The following is a 14,582-nucleotide window of genomic DNA, read 5'->3' on the forward strand; positions in this document are numbered from 1 at the left end:
GAGACGCAGTGAGCGCGAACTGAGCAGGCGCCGCAGCCCGGGCTCTCCCTGCAGTCTCTGGGGAGCCGCCTCTGCCTCGCGCTCAGACTCGGGGACAGCACTTCCCTCCCCAGCCAGGCCAAGGGTGGGGGCGGAGGACTGGGGGAATCGATTTCCGCAGGTCTCCCGGGATCTGGAGATCGGGGAAGCCTTCCCCGCCCCCACCGCGTAGTCAAGTGCGTACCCCAAAGGGACCAGGGATTCCGGGAAGGAAGGCTTTTACTCAGCTCTGAGTCCAGAAGTGGTGTTTTACTTGATTTAAAAACAGAATTTTTAAAAATGTTTATAATTTTATTATTTATTTATTTTTTGGTACCTGGGATCGAACTCGGGTCCTTGTGCTTGCGAGATATAATTTTATTTTTAATTTGCATGTAGGGGAGGAAAGCGCTAGAGGACACCACAGGAAAAGGGATGGTTCAGATTCTCAGGGAGTTCACCCCCCGGGGATCTTTTGGTTTTCATCCCTTTGAATCTAACCCCCTTAATTCTTTCTCCCCTCTCCCCATCCGTGCTTGGGCTAGGTGAGGGGCCACTCCACCATCTACCGAGCTGGAGTAATAGCCTCGCTGACACCTCCTGCTGCAGGGCAGAAACGCCAGGCCCAGCAGCCAGGCGGTCCCCCTGTCTGGATGTCCACGTTGGTACTCTCTGGTGCGGTACCCTGGCCAAACGTTTAGTATCCCACTTTCTTCAACTGTAAAATGGGACTAAGTTGATGATATTCACGTGGAAGTACTGTGAAGAATGAAATTTACACAAAGTGCCATCTGTGAAGCCCAAAGCACAGTGCCTGCTTTGCAGGCTCTTGGTATTTTCTGGGGCTTTGGGCCAATAACATCACTCACCGTTCACCCACTTACCCTCAGCCTCCAAGCAAATCCCAGCGATCCTTTCCTGAAAAGTTGTGTGCAGAGAGGAGAAGTATTCCATTCCTAACACAGAAGACATTATCCCTAAGAGCTGATCTTGAATCTTTGCTGCGGTACAACATCCCTTCCGATAGCAGAATCTTTCAACCTTGACTGTGCAGCAGAACCACCTGCAGTGCTCTGGAAAAGAAGGGTTTTACCCTACACCAGGCAAGTCACAATCTTCCTGAATTTCTGAGTGCCAGCTCTGAGCAGGCATCTTAGCCTAGGATCCTCATGCTGTCCCTGGGGAGCAGACTCCAAATGAACATCTTCATCCCCATGCCAGGGCAAACCAGTTCCTTTGTGATTCTAAAGTGCCAGCTGACTGAAGACATCTCAGGTCCTTGCTGAATCTGGACATCATACATCTTTATAGTTTGTACCTTTCGCTTGCCTAACATCAGTTCCCCTTCTTTTTATAACTGTTCTCCAGCCAGCAACTTCCTTTGGAGAACCACTGATAGCCTTGTCTTAAATCTCGATGTAGGTCTCTAACCCAGGCCCCGCCACTCATCTAAAATTTCATCTCCCCAGCCAAGAGACTTAAGGTGAGCACAGGATACAAACCAGTCCAGTGAGTATTACTTCCAGGATTTCTTTCTGGAACTCTTAGGAAAGAAGAATTCCCTTTCCTTGGTGGTACTAAACCAATGGAATACAAGCCTGGAGTCCATCTTGCCCTGGGACTGGAGAGCTTGCTTCAGAATGAGGCCAAGATGGAGGAAAGCAGAGAGAAGAGATGAACATGTAGTGAATAAGTCCCTGCATTCAGCCTAGGCTTTTTTTTTTTTTTTGGCATCAGGTATCGAACTCGGGTCCTGGAGCTTGTCAGGCAGGCGGTGGAACCACTGAGCTAAATCTCAGGTCCCAGCCTAGCCTTTTTAATTATGCAGGCTGGTGAATTACTTTTTTTTGGAGACAGGGTCTGTCTGACTATGTAGTTGAGACTGACCTGGAACTCACTATGTAGCCCAGGCTGGTCTCGAACTCACAGCGATCCTCCTGCCTCAGCCTCCTGAGTGCTGAGATTACAGGCATGCACCACCATGGCTGGCTACTTTCTTATGCAGTAAAATAAAAACAACCTCAGTTCAGTTTCTATTACTTGCAACCCAAGAGGTCCTCCTGATTAATACACCCTTTACCAACAGCTACCAAAACTTCTCTGAGTCCCACTGTGGGCAAGTCTGGGAATGAAACCTAAGGCGTAGGCCCCACCTCTAAGGAGTTACAGCATGGTAAAAGGGAGTCTGGATTTTATGTTACAAGAGGATTTCAAATAGGAGAAAGCAGCCCCATTAGTCACCAAAAGTCGGTGAGGTTAAGGTATATAAATGAAGAAGGGAGAGACAGCAGGTATCTAGGAGAAGGCTAGATGATTAAGCAATTTCGGAGAATAAAGACCACAAGGAGGACCAAACTATGGTGGGGAAGTGAGAAGCTCTTTCAGGCCTGTCTTGGGAGTGGAATGGCTGGTGTGCATGTGTGTGGTTTGTCTGGGGGACATGGGGCTGGAAAGTGGGGAAGCAGGATGGAGTTGAGAGGATTCCTATTCGGAAGTAGCTAAAGGTAAAGATTTGTGGGGTTTTGTTTTGTTTTGGTACTGGGAATCTAACTCTGGATGTTGCGCTTGTGGGGCAAATGCAGCACCACACTGAACTAAATCCCAGCCCCAAGGTTTGTGATGTTTGCACTGCTGGGAATTATGCATATTAGATGCAGCTGTACTTCAGCTGAGCTACACCTCCAGTCCAAACATGCATTCTTTTAAAAAGGTGCAGAAGGGCTGGGGATTTAGGTCCGTGGTGCCACCGCCTGCCTGTCAAGTACAAGGACCTGAGTTCGATACCAGTACAAAAAAAAAAAAAAAATGTTCAGAGGCCACTGCTTGTGCTAGTTGAGTGCTAAGTTGTAGGGAGACTCTTCCCTCATGGAAATTACCATTCTCTGGGATGGATAGAAATAAAGTTAAGCTAAAGGACAATTTCAGATCATAGAAAATGTTAACTTACTAAGGAGGTGAGGGAAGGCATCTCGGAGGAGGTTATAAGTAAGGGTTATAACAGATGAGAGGAAATTGCCTTCAGAGGGGCGGTGTAGGGACTGAAGTGCAGGCAGGCGGACAGCCTGGCAAAGGCATCTGGAGGGGAAGAGGTGGGATCATGATAAATCTGGGGTCTCAGAGTAAGGTGTAGGCAACAAGAAAGTCCAGGTTAAACTGTACCCCTCCAGCCTCGCTTCCCCTTGTTCTGTCCTTACGACTCTCAGAGAAAGGGCCCTTTTTTCCGTACTGGGGAAAGGCAGGCAGTGGTAACTCTGAGCTAAATCCTGGCCCTCCTTTTTTTTTGGTATGTAGTTCAAACTAGCCTTGAACTTACTATGTAGCCCAGTTGAGCCTCAAACTCACAGTGATCCTCCTGCCTCAGCTTCTTGAGTACTAGGATTATAGTACTGGCTTCGAAGAGGCCTTCTTAATCCTTTCCAGCCTCCAAAGCATAAACCAGCAACTTCCTTTGGGGGTACGACCCTGGTTCATGTGCTTGGGAAGGATCACCTTAGGCAGCTTCTGTCTAGCAGCAGTGAGAGGAGCTAAAAAGGCCCTGCACACCGTGCAGGCTGTAGCCCTCTGTGACAGGGCTGTTGGTGAACAGCAAGCCCTGAAAGCCATTGCCCTACAGGGGCTTCTGCCCCTGACCAGGCTTCTCAGTATCAGGGCATTTGAGACATCATCACCCTCTCCTCAATAGTTTTCTGGCCCATGGCACGTTTCTGCTTGCTCTGATTGGGGTGAGGGCATGGTGAGAAGAACTGGCCCTCCCTAGAAGCCAAATCTCAGTTGGGCTTGTGAGCACCAACTTGTACCCAATAATTCTGGTGGGACAGTTGGCCAGAGCAGGAAGCCAGGCTGGAGGAGAGGAAGGCTGTGGGCCTCTTGTGCATGCTGGCCTGGAGGCCTGCTGGGCCTCGTTAGACCCTCAGAACTTAGTGACCCCAGAAGAGGTGAGACATCTTGAAGGGTTTGCCTGTCAGAGCTGCTACTTGCACTCAGACTTTCCTTGCAAACTAGAAAGGAGGAGAAGACAACAGATGAGAGAACCAAGAGCTTGCCCAAGGCAGCTGAGGTGCCAGGAGAAAGCCAGCAAAGCCATCTTGTCTCAAACCTCCAACCCAGGGTAGAGTAGTCTATGGCTGTCAGAGAAAAACAAACCCCTTTTTCCACTACCACTTCCTCCTCCCTGTGGGGCACGTCAGCACCCACTTGGGCTGCTCAGCTGCGGTTTGCCACGTGGTGGCTTGCCTGGAGCTCAGGAAGTGACTTTGTCTGGATTGCCTGTCACACTTTCCGATGGCTGAGGAGCTCCACCGGAAACACAGAGGGCTTGGCTTTGAATGGGTGTGGGGGCGACTCTGCTCCCATCCCAGGGAGGACCTTGAGTGGACAGAAGAAACCTGAAGAGGCCTGACATGGGGTGGGACAGAAGGTGCACTGAGGGATCATCCCAGAGAGTCAGGGTGTAACGACATCTCTTCTCACTTTGTAGCCCAGGCCTTGAACTTGTAGCAGTCCTCCTGCCTCAGCCTCCTGAGTGCTGGGATTACAGGTTTGTACCACCATATCCTGCTTCCTCCACTCCAGTTAAAGATGTCAGAAGACAACCTTGAGACCTAGGAGAGGCAGGAGGGTATATGTAAGGTGATGCTGAGGCCTGAGGCAGAGGGACCCCGAGGGCCTGGGGGTATAACTCAGTTTGCCTAACATATGCAAGACCCTGGGCGTCAGCACCACACAAGCAAACAGGCACAGCCCAGAGAGGGGACTGGGCTGCTTGAGTCCAGTTCTGCGTCTGTGGGAGGAGCGATGTGCCAGACAGAGTTAGGTTAGGCCTCGGGACACACAGCTCTCCTCATGGGGGTCTGTGAGGGGAGCAGGGAGGCTGGAGGTTGCTGAATACTTAGGCAGGACACTCTCTGTCTTGCAGATGCAGAAAAAGGCTGCTGTGTGTGTGAAATCAGCCCCTCCATCCTGTGCCTGGTGCGATGAGCCCCCTCCCACATCTGAGGCCCGCAGGACCTGGACTCAGAGGGCGGCTTCTCAGCTCCCTCTCCCTGCCCCCAGCTGAGGGCAGCCAAACCAGTCTGCTGCAGAAATCTCTGGAAGCTGGCTGGGCAGGAGAGGGAGGGGAACGTTACATAAGAGCCCACTGATGTGCGGGAAGTCAGAGAGCAGAGCGAGCAGAAAGGCAGGAATAGCAACGGCAGTTATTTCTGGCCCCTCACCACCGCCCAGTGCTGGGGCTGCTCAGCTTCTTGGTGGGTGAGCTTGATCTCCGGCAAGTGGGGAGGAGGCAGGAGGTGGCGGCTTCTGGGGTTGCCCCCCAGCAAACTCCAGCACGCAAGGAAGACAGTAGTATCAGTGGTACTTACTTCCTCAGCTTTTCCTGCATCCCGGCGTGTATTCTCCAGCCCCACTCCACCCCAGTACACAATTACTATGTGACAGGATTCGGGACAGCCATTTGTCTTCTCGGTGCCTTATGAGGTCGGTCAGTACCATTCCCATGCCCATTTCTAGTAATGAGGGAACAGGCTCAGAGAAGGCAGGTGACTTCCTTAAGGACACAGGACTTCAGTTCAGGCAGTCTGTCTTCAGAGCCCTCTGGCTCAACCTTGGTTACCCTAAGAACTGTTTTCCGGGGTCCCTGCATAAAACAAAGCTTTTACTCTACAAAGTTCTTTGATTTGTTTTTTGAAACAAGGTCTCCCTATGTATACCAGGCCAGCCTTGAACTCTTGGTGCTCTTCCTGCCTCAGCCTCCCACGTGCTGAGATTATGGATGTGTACCACCCCACCCGGCTCTCTTGAGGTTCACAGAGCCGTGAACAGATCATTTCTATTCATTCATTCAACATTAATTTATGAAACATCATCCTTGATCAAAGCTTTAAAGTTACAACAAACAAACAAACAAAACCCTGGTGTGGTGGCAAATAAAAGATACAGGGAGGAGAATTCCCACCTTTCGCAGCTCACAGCCGAGAGGAACGTAAAGAAGCAAGGACAGCAGCGTGACACTTGTCCTCGGGGTGGGGGGAGCACAGTGGGCTTGGGAGCCCTTGAGCTCCTACCCCTGAAGTGCTACCCGCCAGTCAGGGAGCCCACCTACCCTTTGATGATAATCTCAGGAGGCTGCAGGCGAGACCAGCAGGCCACCAGGCCATCATCCAAGAGGCAAGAGGCGGGGTGGGGGCTCAAAGCCACAGCACCAGGCACCTGCACTCACTGACAGCCAGCTCAGCCCAGAGGCGCATCCATTTCCTGCAGCTCTGAGGCAGCAGGGTAGTTGGGAGCCTGGAGGGGCCTCTCTTCTTCCTCCTGTCAGCTCCCTCCACGAGGGAGTGCTGCCTTAGGGCAAAGTCAAGAGTTTGCCGGAGAGGAAGCTGGCTGCCAGGGCCAGGAGGAGGAGCTTGTGTCCAGCAGCAGTGGAGAGAGTGGGGGTCGGCAGCTGCCCTCCAACAGCCACTGCCTCTCCCAGGGCAGAGGCAGAACTTACTTCTAGGGCCTGGTTTCCCTCGAGTCCAGTTGCAAAGAGGGCCAGAATGGCAGGGTGAGTGTCTTAAAGCTGATAACAGACTCGGTGTTTTTTACATTTAAATCTCATTAATGAATTGATATTTATTGTGGTGGCAGAGGATGTGGCCTCATGGTACAGTGGTTGCCTAGCACGCACAAGGCCCTGAGTTCAAGCCCTGCACATACACCCGATTGTCATAAAATACTGTGCATAAAACTTACCATTTCAATCAATTCAAAGTATATAATTCAGGGGCATTAAGTAAATCCACTATCACCACTGTCCATTTGCAGAACTTTTTCATCATGCCAAACAGAAATTTGGTACTTATTAAGCAATAATCCCCTACTCCCCCTTCCTCCCGTCCCTCGCTAAGCTCTATTAAAATGCCTGTCTCTATGAGTTTGACTACTGTAGGCACCTCATACGAGTGCAGTCCTACAGGGGCCGGGGATTTAACTCAGTGGTCCCGCCGCCTGCCTCGCACACACAAGGCCCAGTGTTTGATCCTGGACACCAAAAATAAATAAAGTCAGATCTGTTTCATTTATTTGAGACTGGGCCTCACCGACGTAGTGCAGGTTGGCCTTGACCTTGCTGTATAGCACAGGCCAACCTGGAACTCATGGCCATCTTCCTGTCGCAGCCTTCCTATTGCTGGGATTACAGGTGTGTGCCGCTGTGCTTGACTGTGAAGCCAGATGTAAGATGAGTTTCAGTTTATTACCACCAGTGATCACGCAGCAGCAGATCCCTCTCTAGTTTTAGTAACTGCCGGGTCCTCTGCTTTCCTAGTCGTGTCCACCCCAACTGAGGAAATGTCTGAATGGCTGCCCTGGAATAGGAAGGGGCCTTGGGGTCCCTCTGGGGCCACAGCTCCATGTGGTTTATTTTGGGGGTTTCGGGGTATTCTCTGGCATTCTGGGTAGGACTGACGCCACCTCCAAACCCAGACCCAGCCTTTTCCTTTCCCTGGCAACATCCAGGCTGTCTCACTTTTTCTCTCCCAGGCTAAATCAGGAGTGTGAAGCTGCTTTTCTTCCCAATTTAGCATTGAATTGAAGTGAGAACTGAATGTGGCTGGAAAGCTGACTCCCATCTGTGTGAGAGAGAAGGGAAGGAGAGGAGCGTGGGCTTGCGCTGGGGAACCAGAGTGAGGGCAGCAGGTCCCGGCAGCCCTGTGCAGCTCCACAGCAGCGTGGGGCACAGGCAGGTGAGCTCAAGTTGGAAGGTTGTTCCTCCCTCCAGGCATGGAAGGGTGCTGCAGGGGCACCATCAGCCACCCCGCAAAGATGTGCAGAGTGCTTCTCGTGGCCAGGCCCGTGCCAAGTGCTGGGCAAACAGCGGTGAACCAGTCGGATCCGTTGCCTACAGCTGGGCTTTCATTCTGATGGGGAAATAGGCACTAACCAGACAGGGCAGGCAGTGTGTGCTGTCAGTGGAAGGACAGGTGTGGCAGAGGCCTGGAGGGCTCATCTGACAGCCTGCAGCTAGGAGGGAGGACTCACTTCTGAGCTCCGGGGTGAAAGAGAGCTGGAGCTCTGGCAGAAGGGGCAGGCAGAGGTTGAGTGTGCCTGTCTCCCGCAGGGCAGGGAGCTGGTACCAGCTGGGTTGGCTCAAGAGCTTCCATTGCCTCCTGCTCTCCCTCCCTTCCTCTCCTCTTCACAGAGAACGAAGCAGATGAGAGTGACCTCTGTCAGAGAAGTCTGGGAGCACATGAGGCCCCTTCTGCTCAGGCTGCAAATAGTTCAGATGGAGCCAGGAAGACTGCAGTCTCCTGAGCTGGCTGCTCCAAAAGCCGGACCTAGCAGGCCCAGGATGGTTGAACACAGGAAATGGCACCTGAGTGGCCTATGGGAAGCCAAGGTACCCGAAAGAGTCTCCACCTGGTTTAGCTCACCCAGTCCCTCCCAGGGCTCTAGCTGAGTTGATCTCCAGGGTCTCTGCCTCTTAGTTGGTGGGGACTAAACGGTGATTCTGACTGAGATGAGGTTGGGTGGAAATTCTGGCAGAGACCTGGTGTTGCCGAAGGACAGGAAAGATGGGGGGGTGTCCATTTACTTGCCGGCACTCAATTCCCAGATGAAGGGGATAGCTAAGCGATTTTGGTATAGGATCGCTCATTTGCCTGACACACACAAAAGAGGGAAGTTAAGAATGCAAGGGTAAGTCTGGGAAAGAGGGCAGGGAAAGGTAGGTCCCCGGGAGCCCCACTCCCAGACTCTGCAAGAACACATGGGAGTAGGAATTCCAGGCTTTAGGGAGTAGGAACATTATCTTCTCTTCAACTTCTCAGCAAGCGGATGAAACTAAGGGAAGGGGTAGGGGGCAAGGAGGTCTGGAGCCGGCCTGAGCTGGCCGCTGTGGCCAGGTCCAGGGAACAGTACAGCCAAATGAACTTCCCTGTCTTTTCACCCAGCCGCCTCTTCTCTTCCTCCTCCTCTCCCTCTCCTCCTCCCTCCCCTCTTCTTTTTCCTTCTTCCTTTTTTGGGGGGTACCAGGGATTGAACTTGGGTCCTTGCGATTTCAAGGCAGGTGGCACCACTGAGCTAAATCCCTGGCCCTTTTTTTGTTTCCTGGGACAAGGTCTCACTAGGTAGCTCACCTTCAACTCTTGGCCATCCTCCTGCCTCACCCCCCCAAGTGCTGGGAATAGAGGTGCGCACCACCATGACCAGCCCAACACCTACTTCTGACTCTCAGATCAACTCCAACATGTTTTCTAAATGCCATTTCAGAAGCTCAGGTTGAGCTGGATGAGGTGACACATACCTGTAAGGCTGTGAAAGGCTGAGGAAGAGAATCCTCAGTTCAGGTCCTGCCTGGGCAACTTAGGGGACACAGGCTGTGGTAGAGAGGCTGGGGACGTAACTTAGTGACAGAGTACCTCTGGGTTTGATCCCCAGTACCACACACACACACACACACACACACACAGCCCAGGATGGGTCTCTTTCTTGGGCTGTAGGACTCTCTCAGGGTCAGTCAGACTGGCATTTCTCTGCCCCGGGGAGGGTGTTGATCCACCCACACCAAGAAGGTGCCTTTTGGGACTGACCACCACATGTAGGGGAGTGGGCAGGGAGTGTGTACGGGCTGGGCTTAGACAGAGATTGCATTAGAATCCACAGTTGTCCTGTGCACCCTCAGAAATACTTTCTTCATGCTCAGTGGAGTTATGGGGTTCGCTGCTCACCAAAGTTGAGAGACTGGCTACAGGAGAGGACCACCAGCCACATTGGAAGAGAGCTGCGCCACCTAGTGGAGCTTTTTTCTCTTTGAACGCACCCTTCCTACCACCGCCTCCAGCCTAGATGTGGGACCAACTCAGGCAGAACGCAAACAGAAGTCGCTGTCCAGCTCTGCGGATTCGAGGTGCCCTCCTCCTCTTCCAAGCCAGGTGTGACCCAGCACAGAGAAAAAATGGGGCGTGGGGATTTGGGAGGAAGATGATTATACACGCACTGGCTGAAATGTAAGGTGATGGGGAAGCCACCAGGGTCTTTAGACCCGGGAACAGCTCATTTCCAGCATGCAGGATGCCCTTCCCTCCTCTGCTAGGCCCGCCTCCTTCCGGGCGGAGCAAGGCTGGGCTCCGCTTGCTAATCAGGGAGAGGCTTTCCTTTGACGTCAGGCCTGGAAATCCCATTTTAAGCAGATTCTCCGGATATGGGACACCCACAGAGGAGGAGAAACCAGCTGTAGCAGCTCCAGGCCTGAGGCCTCGCAGCCTCGGACTGAGGTATAGAGAGAGCTGCCCAGTGTCCTCATGGGGGCTTGGACACAGGATACAACGCTAGACCCCAGCCCCAGCCCCCAACTCAAAGCTAATACCTTTCAAAGCCCCTGGGAACCCAAGCATTGATCTGATACTGACCTTAATTTTGGCCATAAACTTATGCACTGACGTCCCTTTTTCCACCCCTCTGGCCTTCGAGATGGAGCGAGGCAGATGGGAGCTGGCAGGCGGTCCCAGGTACTGCGGGGACAGACAGCAAGGGGCTACCTAGACCTAGACGTGTCCCCCCAGCCAGCTTCCTCCCAGAGACCATTCCGCGTGTTACGTCTCCTTCCATCTTCTCTCTCCTCCCCTGCACCATGGGGCAGGGCCTGTGCCCAGAGTTCTGGAAGCCTGAATGTTTCCATGGAAATGGGCCAATGAGCTTGGAAAGCTGAGCATGTTCTTCTTGACTCGGGAAACCCAGATGTGTGTGGAAAGCCTGGCAACGCAGAATCTGGCACTGACCTCCTTATCCATCAGTCATGGGTGCAAACATGCGTGTGTGTGTGTGTGTGTGTGCGCGCACGTGTGAGTGCTCTGCAGCAAAGGAGATTTAAGTAGAGCGTGCCTAACCTGGTTTTCTGGCCATATGGTAGTTACTGGCATCTTTCAGGGGATCTTTCTAGGATGAGTCTCGTTCCTGAATTTTACCCTAGCACCTTTCTCTTCTTCTGTGGTTTTTTTGGGGGGGCTGCCCCGGGGATCGAACTTGTGTCCTTGCTCTTGCAAGGCAAGCACCAGAACCACTGAGCTAAATCCCCGGCTCCCTTTGTCTTCTTTTGGATAGAGGAAGGGGCCGCAGTGCTCAGGGACCAGAGGAGAGAGGAGCGGCCTTCAGAGGGCTGGACACCGGACAGTTCCAGGCAGACAATGGACTTCTCGTACCCTGCTCCCTCTGTGCCCACGGTTCAGGAGATTGTGAGGCCAGGGAAGAAAGCCTCACACTGGGACTTTCTGTCACCTTGAGGGTCCAGAGCCTCCACCCACATCATCCTCTGCTTCCTCTGCTTTCCCTCCACGAGGCTCAGCTGCATACTGTTTTCTCCGCTCTTTTCTCCTCCCTCACCACTTTTCTGTTAATCTCCCTTTGCTGCTGCCTCTGTCATCCTTTTTCTTCTCCTGGGTTCTGGCCTTGCAGGGTTTCACCCCAGCCAGTTGCACGTGCCATGCCGAGGCCTCCATCTTCTTTTCCTCTCTCACCCCTTTCTTGCCATGTTGCCTCTCGTCCCAGCCTTTAGTGCCGTCTCCCTTTTCTGCCTCAAGACTCGTGCGACTGGCTTGTACAGGTTCTGTCAGCCCCTTCAGTGTCTGGATTAACGTCTGGCCCACATTTTCTGGCCTTTCTAGGCACTGTGGCCACCCAGGCTCCAGCCCGACCTAGCAGTCCAGTATCCCAACCTATTCCTTGGGTGCTTCCCTGGGGCCTGTGTCCCTAGAATTATAACTGACACTTCCTGTGAGATGCCAGAAGGCCTGGGGTCTCGAGGCAACATTGGGAGGGGCAAGACAACTCTTGAGGCCCTCTTAGGTGCCTGGCTTTACCTGTAGGCGACCCCAAGTCCTCGGCCCCACGCTCGGGTGCCACCTGTAGCCACTTCACCTGGCCAGCCTTGCTCTGGGACCTAGACCCCCTACTCTGTTCCTCTCTGACCTGGGGGAGAACAAGGATGAATAATGGATTCAAGGAGGCAGCTCAACACTCAGGCAGCCAGGGAGCTTGTGCCGTTAGCAGGTAGAGTAGCCCCAAGCCTTTCCCTCATCTCATTTTTATTCACCCAAACACAGGCACAAGTTATCAAGGTAACAAGATTCCTGTGGTTTCCAATATCCATTAGCACACTCTGTAGTAAACAACTTAACCTCAGCTGACTTAACTTTCCCCTAATATGCAATCACCCCACAGAGGAGGCTAATTAGATTTGGGGGGTACCAGTGATCGAACTCGGGTCCTTGCCCTGGCAAGGCAGGCGCTGGAACCACTGAGCTAAATCCCTGACCTGAGGCTAATTAGATCTTAATTTTCCTCTGGTCGTCAACATTTATCTTGAACCCCCAAACCATTTTCTTAGAACTACTCCAAGGTAAGACTTCCCTGGAGATCAGAGCTTCTGGGGCTCACAGTTTGGCTTTCCCCTCTCCTCTCCCTGCCCGCCTGCTGGGCTTGCTTCTCAGGTGGGGTCCTTCCGTGAACTGGGGAGGATAGGAACAATACAAAAGCCAAAATATATGAGGTGTCAAGAGTTTAGTTTATTGGCTCATCCAGTGCCAAAGGTCCAGTGTGCAGCCTCTTCCCAGGATTCGGGAGCCCTTGGTTCTTGCATTTCTTTCTCCTTCACAACTTCCTCCGGTTCCTGACAGGAGCCATGGCAGAAGTGGGGCAGGGTGTGAGGCTGAGCCAGACTGACAGGGGTCTGCTTGGCACAGGAAGGGGACCCTGGGCAAGGAAAGACAGGACGGGGTTCCGGGAGGAGGAACGGAGCCAGCTCAGCAGGGCTTCTTCCATGCTGGGCCTCAGGAGTGCAGGAGCCCGGCCCAGAGCCAGGCAGGGATAGAGGACAGGCAGGGAGGTGAGAGGCATCCCGGAGCCCCACACTGCAATGGGCTGGAGTCCTCCAAGTCTCAGAGACTAGCATGGGGGGTCCAGAAAGAGAAAGGCCAGGCCTGAGAGCAGGAGGAGGTGACCCCTGGAGCAGAGTCCTTCACCCAAACTCCCGCCACCCCAGCCCCGTAAGATACACTCACACACACACTCCTGCAGCCCCATCTCTCTAATGGGGACAGGAAGCCCACAGGCCCACGGCTGCGGTGCTGGGTGGGCCATCCTGGTCATGTAAACCCACACCAACCCTATGTCCTGCACTGGCAGCTGCCCAGGCTCCTCGGGCCTGCGGCCCATTTGCTCCATTTCTTCCGGTGCCTTCAGGCCCCTCCTTGCCCTGTGCTGTGAGTGCTCCCCTTTCCAACCCAGGGAGAGCAGGAGGCATACATCAGGGCTCAGAGAAGGGCTGGCCACGGTCTTCGGCAAGGCACTGGGTGGGCGGCACAGGGCTAGAGCAGGGAAAGGGGCTGGCGGGGGGGGGCAGCCTCCCACCTCCTAGGGGGCTCAGTCCGCAAAGCCTTGGCCAGTCTCTGACATCACCTCCGCAGCTGGGCCTCTCTCCTCCTTTCCAGGCCCCCTCCAGAGGAGTGGCCACCTGAGGGGGCTCAGGGCTAGTGGCACAGTGTGGAGCAGGGGCTGGGGCTGTGCCCGACCCGGGCTTCCTCCTCACTCCGCACACTGCAGCCTGGGGCGCGAACATCACACTGAGTCGCCCCCGCTGGAGCTCTTCTTCTTTGGCCGGGTCTTCAACGTCTTGGAAGCCAAGGGCTGTGGCGGCAAGGAGACAGGAAAGGAAAGAGGCAGGGCTCAGGCTCTCCCCACCCCATCTCCCTAAACTCCGGCCCATGCTCTCACCTCAGCTTTTGGTACTTTTTTGATGGATTTGACCCTCTTGGGGGCCTTGTCTCCCACGTCATCCTCTGAGGCCTCTGTCCGGGGATCGGCCTGGTTTGCGCTAGACCTTAAACTCAGGGCAGGGTCATCTCCTGATGGAGAAGAGGAAAAGAGCACAAGGGTCCAGGGTCTTTCCTACCTGCCCTCCTCAACCCTATCCTCTGTGCAGCCTGGGCCTTGCCGGTACCTAAGTCCTCAATGGTGTCCAGGAGGCCACCAGGGCTGGGTCGGAGGCGACTGTCGGGCCCCTGCAGGGGCAACGCATCCTCATCTCGGATCAGCGTCAGGTCCTGCATGCTGAAGCTCCGGAGCTTCTCTGACAGCACCCCCTGGCCCTGGGGTCACCACCACGCACCGCACCGAGAGAGTAGGGAAGGGCGGTGGACATGGAGGTCACCATGGCCCTGGCGGCATCCCGGGGCCCAGCGCTGCTCCCACACTACCCTCACCCCGGCCTACGCAGCTGGGGCCATACTTTCCGTTTGATCAGATGAGGAAACTGGCTTGATAGTGGAAGTGACTCAGCCAGAGAATAGCAGAGCCAGGGCTGGAACCCTGAGCTGCACAAACCCGAAGCCTCCGCAGCCCTGAGGACAGGAGGATGCCAAGGGCTTGGCCAGGGGCTCAGGATAAACAAGGAGGTTGCCCTGGCAGGCCGGGCCCACCCCATCTCACCTTGGCAGCAGCCGTGATGGCAGCATTGGCGGCCAGGTTCAGGCCCCTCTTGCCCACCCTCATCATGGTCTCATAGCTCTTGTCTCGGGCCTGTGTGATGTACTCGT

At 54.0% G+C, this 14,582-nt stretch overlaps 1 protein-coding gene across 1 annotated transcript in view; it reads right to left on the reverse strand.

Annotated features, from left to right (window-relative positions):
* Positions 1–12,516: 12,516 nt before the first annotated feature.
* Reep2 (receptor accessory protein 2) overlaps positions 12,517–14,582 on the reverse strand; it is a 5,910-nt gene continuing 3,844 nt past the window's right edge. Inside the window, exons 5-8 of the mRNA XM_010613779.2 lie at positions 14,476–14,577; positions 13,988–14,135; positions 13,762–13,892; positions 12,517–13,674 (exon numbers count right to left, since the gene is read on the reverse strand). Of these exons, the coding sequence (XP_010612081.1) occupies positions 13,606–13,674; positions 13,762–13,892; positions 13,988–14,135; positions 14,476–14,577 (450 nt within the window). The 3' untranslated portion in view covers positions 12,517–13,605. The remainder of the gene's footprint in view (positions 13,675–13,761; positions 13,893–13,987; positions 14,136–14,475; positions 14,578–14,582) is intronic.

The sequence above is a fragment of the Fukomys damarensis genome, unplaced genomic scaffold, assembly GCF_012274545.1.
Source record: "Fukomys damarensis isolate Sample0158 unplaced genomic scaffold, DMR_v1.0_HiC HiC_scaffold_3, whole genome shotgun sequence".
Taxonomy (NCBI): domain Eukaryota; kingdom Metazoa; phylum Chordata; class Mammalia; order Rodentia; family Bathyergidae; genus Fukomys; species Fukomys damarensis.